At 36.3% G+C, this 7,241-nt stretch overlaps 1 protein-coding gene across 1 annotated transcript; it reads left to right on the forward strand.

The window, feature by feature from the left end:
- Positions 1–2,651: 2,651 nt before the first annotated feature.
- Positions 2,652–3,541, forward strand: LOC141679663 (uncharacterized). Its single transcript, XM_074486104.1, has 2 exons — positions 2,652–3,057; positions 3,162–3,541. Exons 1-2 carry the CDS (start codon positions 2,652–2,654, stop codon positions 3,539–3,541), a joined length of 786 nt encoding a protein of 261 aa, XP_074342205.1.
- Positions 3,542–7,241: the final 3,700 nt, after the last annotated feature.

A 7,241-nucleotide genomic window follows, 5' to 3' on the forward strand; every position in this document is an offset into this window, starting at 1 on the left:
TATTTTGATTTTGATTAACCTTTATTATCCCTTTTGTTAATCGTTAATGTTGATCAGAAAAAAGAATATTAAATATTTTTTAAATAAACAGACCAGAAGTGTAAAGTTTAATATTACATTATATATTTTTATTTTAGTATTTGCAAGTATAACCAAAATCATGATTTAAATCATATTTAATGACATTTGAAAATTAAAAAATATTTAAAATATTATTAAAAATATGAAACCTAAAACCTATTATTGATATATTAAATTAAAAAAATATCCAAAAATAACCATTTTTTTATCAAAGCCAAAATAACCATTTTAAAGAGTATGTATGTCTAATATACTTTTAATATATATCGCATCTTACAAGTAACTCTTTTATCCGGCATATATGTCTTTTCATAAGAGGTGTATCATAAAAAAATCCACAATATTCGTGGTTAATTTTAGTCTTTAGAAAAAATACATTCATTCTCTCCAGAGAGCCTTTATTTTTCTCTCCTTTCTTTTCCTAAGAACGTGAGAGTTTTGGTATGGCAAAAGTTGAGGAGTTAAACGAGAGGTGAGAGTTTTGGTATGGCAAAAGTTGAGGAGTTAAACGAGAGGTTGGCTGACATGGGAATTGAAGATGAGGAAAACACATAACTCATCTTTGATGAGGAAGCGGAGGATGTAACGAACAAGTTTGAGTGTTGTCTTGTGGGTCGTTTTTTAACAAGAAGAACCTGAATATTAGGAGTATGAAGTCAAAGGTTGCAGATATATGGCGTCCAGCAAGAGGAATAAGTATCAAGGATCTAAAGCCAGGTATTTTTTCTATTTCAGTTTTATCATGAAGATGATATGGATTGGGTTTTCAATAATAAGTATCAAGGATCTAAAGCCAGGTATTTTTTCTATTTCAGTTTTATCATGAAGATGATATGGATTGGGTTTTCAATGGAGGGCTTTGGTCTTTTGATAATGTTATGCTTGTCCTCAGTAAGATTGAACTGGTGAATAGGGGTGAGAAGAAAAAACCGAAACCGAAAAAATAACCAAAAAAACCGATAAACCAAACCGAAAAAAACCAAACCGCTAAAAACCCCGAAGAAAACCAAACCGACAAAAACCGAATTAGGGGTGCGGTTTCGGTTCCGGTTTTCAATCAAAACCTAACCGAAATTAACTGCACCACTATATTATATATATATATAGTATTATGTATATATACATGTATATATTATCATAACCCGGTTCTAATATTTTATTAATTAAATATTTACTTGACATTAGTATGATAAGATACCATAAATATTTACCTAACATTAGTATAATTGTATAGTATAATAGCATAAATTAATTAAGATTAATATGTAAATACTCTTAAATCATAATTTTTTTAATATGTATATAATCAATTTTATCATATGTTTTGATATATACTTTTTTTTCATTGTTGTAAACATATATTTTTATCATATTTCGAATCTATTATTTAAGATAATATGAATTATACATTCAAAAAATAACTTTATGAAAGATATCAATTTTATTTAACGAATTCTAAAGTGATAAATTTTTGGTGATTAATGTAATATTATCATTTAACTTGATGTTTTTTTTATCCAACACATTACCAATAAAAAATCGTACAAATAAAAAATGTATAAAAAACCGAATAAAAACCGAAACTGATGAATGGTTAACCGAAACCAAAAAACCATTTTAAATGGTTTGGTGGTGGTTAATAGCAATTAACCGAGCCGAACTACATGTATTGGTTTGACTACGGTTAATACTAAAAACCGCACCAAACCGCACCATGCACACCCCTACTGGTGAAGACCCTCTGGAAGTTCCCCTTTTAAACCTGCAGTTTTGGATTCATCTATTTGGTGTTCCTTCAGGATTAATGACAGAGGTAGTTGGGAAGCAACTCGGTAATTTCTTTGGTTCGTTTATTTCTTATGATCCAAATAATAATTCTAGCATCTGGCGAGAATGTATGTGTATCAAAATCAGTATCGATGTGAGGCAGCCTCTAAAACGTAAAAAGAAGATATGCAGGAAGAATGGAGTAGAATGTACTGTCCAGTGCAAGTATGAGAGACTTGGAGACTTCTGCTTTGTGTGTGGTCTGGTGACTCATACGGAATGTTTTTGTGCCAAGAAACTTACTGTGAGTACCACGGATATCGTCCGAGATTGGGGGCCATGGCTCAGGGCTCCGACAAGGAAATCGGTTGGGCAAGATCATAACAAATTTCTCCGTGATGAAAGAGATTCTGATTGGGACGTGTTTCACGGGAATTCAAATTTCATTCAGCAATTTTTAGGGGATTCTGGTAAACAAGTGATAAAAGCTGGTACTCATGAGCGTAATGTTAGCTCTACATTATCTGGTATAGCTACTAATCTGTGGTTCAGTTATGGGAGTAAAAATGGGGCTTTAGTAGCGGCAAATTTTAAAAATAATATTGGGCTTCTGAAGAGGAGCTAATTGGGCTTAGCATAGAGGAACGCAACAAGAGAATGAGAGGCCCATATGAGAGTATATTCATGGAAACATAAGGTGGCAAAGGGGGAACACAACCTGAAACTAGTCTTTCTAATGTTGATTGTCTAGTTTCTTCTACTTCTGATTTAGCTAACCTTGCAAGGCAAGCTAGCCAGCCCCAATGAATGTCCTTAGTTGGAACTGTCGAGGTTTGGGTCTTCCTCGTACAGTTCGAGTTCTTGGTGACCTGATTAGGACTCATAAGCCTAAATTTCTATTTTTATCTGAAACTATTTCTTATGCAAATAAAGTTGAAGAATTACGAGTTAAGTTTGGTTTTGCTCAATGCTTTTCAGTAGATAGAGTTGGTCGAAGTGGCGGTTTAGCGATTTTTTGGCGGAATAATGTGAACTGCGAAGTCACTAGTTATTCTCGAAATCATGTTAATGTCAATTTTCTTAATAATGGGGCTGCTGTGTGGTCTCCATCCTGTTTCTATGGTTGTCCTGAGAGTGATCGTATGAGAACATCTTGGAATATTATTCGTAGGTTGGCTGATGTGGCTCAGATTCCATGGGTGATAATTGGTGATTTTAATGATTTGTTGTATGATGCTGATAAGTGGGGGGTACTCCTAGAGCTCGGTCCCTTATGGCATGATTTCAAGCTGTTATTGACGATTCTATGTTAGCTGAGATCAGTCTTCAAGGTGGTAGCTTTACCTGGGAGAAGTTTCGGGGTACTAGTGATTGGGTAAAGGAAAGACTGGACAGGGCATTTGCTACTCGATCATGGCCGCACTCCTTTCCTATGTGTAAGCTCTCAGTAATCCGTACTTCTGTTTCAGACCACGATCTTATTCTTCTAGACTTGTATAGTTTGGATTTTACTCAGATGGAGTTTCAGTTTCGATTTGAGAATACTTGGCTCCAGGAGCCAAACTTTCATAAGAAAACGTCTGATTTTTGGCTCTCTCTTCCTCCTTCTCATATTATCCCAAAGCTTATTTCAGTGTCGAATTTTATGGCTCGATGGGGGAGGACCTTTTTCACAAGTTTCGCAACAAAGTGAAGAAGCAAAAAAGAGTTGTTATCCACGCTTGTGAATCGTATTGACAGTAACGGGGTGAAGATGTACTTTGAAGAGAGAGAAAAGTTGATTGAACTTCTTCTTCATGAAGAGGTTTACTGGAAACAGAGGGCAAAGATCTTTCGGTTAACAGAAAGGGATGCCAACACCAAATTTTTTCATCCTTCTGCCTCTACGCGAAGAAAGACAAACCATATTCCCTTCTTAGAATCTGACAGTGGGATTCAAGTACATGATAAGGACGGTATGTGCAACATTGTTAAAGATTATTTCCTTGACATATTCAGGGGTGACCAGAATCCTTTTGACTTTCAGGGAAGTGAAGCAGATAGGTGTATGAAAGATGCTCAAAATCGAATGCTGGTGGCTGATTTATCCCTTGTTGAGTTTACTATAGTTGTTAAGCAGATACACCCTGATAAATCTAGTGGCCAGGATGGTCTAAATCCGGCCTTTTTCCAACACCTTTGGTCTATTCTGGGATAAAAGTTTTTTCTTGCTGTCGAGAGTGGTTGCACACTAATTCTTTTCCAGCTAATCTTAACGACACAAATGTTGTGCTCATTCCTAAGAAGGAGAATGCTTGGTGCATGAAGGACCTCCGTCCTATAGCGTTTTGTAATATTTTGTACAAGATTTTATCCAAAGTCTTAGCAAACAGGTTAAAGCGTATTCTTCCCCAAATCATCATTGAGAATCAATCTGCTTTTGTGCCGGATAGAAGTATTAATGATAATGTTATGATTGCCTTTGAGCTAATTCATCATATGATTGCCTTTAAGCTTGATATTTCTAAGGCATATGACAGAGTGGATTGGAGTTATGTGAAGAGTCGAATGCAAGCTATGGGGTTTTGTTCTCAGTGGGTAAACTGGATGATGTTATGTGTCTCTATAGTTTCCTATGAATTCTGTTTCAATGGTGCAAAGATTGGTCCTATTAATCCTTCAAGAGGGATTAGACAAGGCGATCCCCTGTCCCCCTATCTCTTTCTTTTTTATGTGGAAGGTTTATCTCTAGCACTCTCTAAGGCTGTCTCTGAAGACGTTATTCATGGTATTAAGGTCAACAACTCAGCCCCAGTGATTTCGCACCTTTTATTCGCTGATGACTCTTTTCTGTTCTTTCGTGCAACTAACCATGAGGCAATGGCTGTTAAAAATATTCTGGAGGAGTATGCCGGTTGGTCAGGGCAATCTATCAACTTTCAAAAATCCGGAATCTTCTTTAGTTAAAATGTCAAGCATGATATGAGAACTGAGATATCTTCTATCTTGGGGGTCAACAATGATTTACAGAATAGTATGTACCTGGGGTTACCTTCTTTGGTGGGAAGATCGAAAAAAAGAGTTTTCGGCTTCATTAAAGACAGGTTATGGAAGCGTCTGCAGGGGTAAGAAGGCTAAGAAAATATCTCGTGCAGGGAAGACGGTCCTTATCAAAAATGTTGCTACATCGATCCCTTCATACCGTATGTCTTCATTTTTACTCCCTAGATCCATGTGTACGGAAATGGAGGTGATGATGAACAACTATTGGTGGCAGTCAGGGTTTACTGACAGGAGAGGTATTAACTGGATTGCTTGGAATGGTTTATCAATATCTAAAAGTCAGGGCGTCCTGGCCTTTCATAGTCTTTATGGATATAATATTGCTCTGGTCGCTAAACATGTCTGGAATTTTATCTTCAAACCTCAGGCTCTTGTGTCGAGATTTTTTAAAGCGAAATACTTTCTAGATTCTCACATCCTTCATGGTAGGAGAGGTGTAGGGTCAAGTTTCATCTGGAAAGGAGTCATTACAGCTAGAGATGAGGTTCTACAGGGGTATAAATGGATAGTAGGCGACAATGGAATGATCAAATGTAATCAGGACCCGTGGCTTGTTGGGAAGAATGACTTTAAAGTTGATCAAACACGGCAGTATGTTGATAGTAATATGAAAGTGGATCATCTATTTTTGCCAGGTTCAAGGGAGTAGGATGCTAACAAAGTGAGGAATTTGTTCTCTGGAATTGATGCTTCGTTAATCCTATCAACTTGTATTCCTGCTTTGCCTGCTACAGATCGTTTGGCATGGTCTAAAACAACAAATGGCAAGTACTCCGTCGAAACAAGATATCAATTGTGGCATGCTCGCAATATTGGTGTAGGTTCCATCTCTCAGTCGAATGGATGGAGTAAACTTTGGAAGCTGGATCTCCCTCATAAGCTAAAGCTGTTCCTATGGCGTTTTTGTAGGAATAATATCCCTGTAAGGAGCAGACTGTGTTCTAAGGGAGTGAATCTTCCTCTCAACTGTCCTATGTGCAATCTCACGGTTGAAGATCTGCTGCATGTATTCTTTACTTGTCCCTTTGTGATGGCTTGCAGGCAGCATATGGGTATGCATTATGATTTATCCACGGAGATATTGCCTTCTTCTTGGCTTCTTACCAAGCTCGGTTCATCCTCTTCGGACGAAATTTTGAACATTGCTAGAGTTTTTTGGGGAGTCTTGTTTTTTCGTAATCAAAGAGTTTGGGAGAATAAAAGTGTTACAGCTGTAACGGCCATGTCATGGAGTATTAAAAGCATCTATGATTGGAAGGAGGCTTCGGATGACCGTGCTAGGCGAAGGACTACTAACTCTACTTCTTTCATTCAACGTCCAGTTAAATGGAGGAAACCAGACCTGGTTTTTTTAAAGCTTAATGTTGATGCAGCTGTGAGTTTGGGAGCCTCTTTTTTCTCTGTTGGTCTAGTGCTTCGAGATCACTCAGGAGCCTTTATATACGGCAAAGTGGTCAACAAAAGTATGGTCACCTCAGTTTTTGAAGCAGAAGCCCTTGCAGTACTCGAAGGTTTAAACTGGCTTCTCACTAGTAACCATGACAACGTGATCATCGAGTCGGATTCTCTCCTCACAGTGCAGGCCCTGCATTCTCCCCCTGAAATCTTGCTGGAAGTTGGTTTTATATTGGATGTCTGTCGACGTATTCTTGATTCTAGACCAGGTTATTCAATTTCTTTTGTTAAACGACAAGCGAATAGGGCTGCTCATCTAGTGGCGAAATTACCCTGTTCTTGAAATTGTCCAAATGTGCTTACGTCTCCTCCAAGTATGTTGTTGGAGACCCTTCTATATGATATTTCCTAGTAATGCAATCATCTTTTATTCAAAAAAAAAATATTTTCAGCTAAATTTTATGCTAACAAACCAATGTTCACCCTAAATGACACGAATTGAAATTAAATGACTTAAATAGCACAGCAGAAAAAGATGAATTTAAGTGTCACTTCAAAACGTTATATCGTGTACATTTAGGTTTAACACTACTTCGGTTGGCGTTTTGCCTAAACTAATTTATTTTTAAATTTTTTATACATTAACGCTAAATGAAGTCACGTTACATTTTTATTGTTTCAATGCATGACGTAAGATAATGGTCTGTTTTGGGCTCAAAACACTATTTCATCTACTGTTTTACACATAATATTTTTTAAAAGAATATTTTTAAACTCAAATAGGAAATTGTTGAATTCTAAAGTAATAAAAAAATTATTTAATTTAGAATTCACACTTAAATTATAGTTTTATTAATTTCTTTTTAAATATTTCTAAAACCTAAAAATAAATTGGTGAACTCTAAAATGTTAAAAATTATTAAAATAGGTTATACCTTTAAATATAAAATTGTTTA

The sequence above is a fragment of the Apium graveolens genome, chromosome 8, assembly GCF_009905375.1.
Source record: "Apium graveolens cultivar Ventura chromosome 8, ASM990537v1, whole genome shotgun sequence".
Classification (NCBI taxonomy): Eukaryota; Viridiplantae; Streptophyta; class Magnoliopsida; order Apiales; family Apiaceae; genus Apium; species Apium graveolens.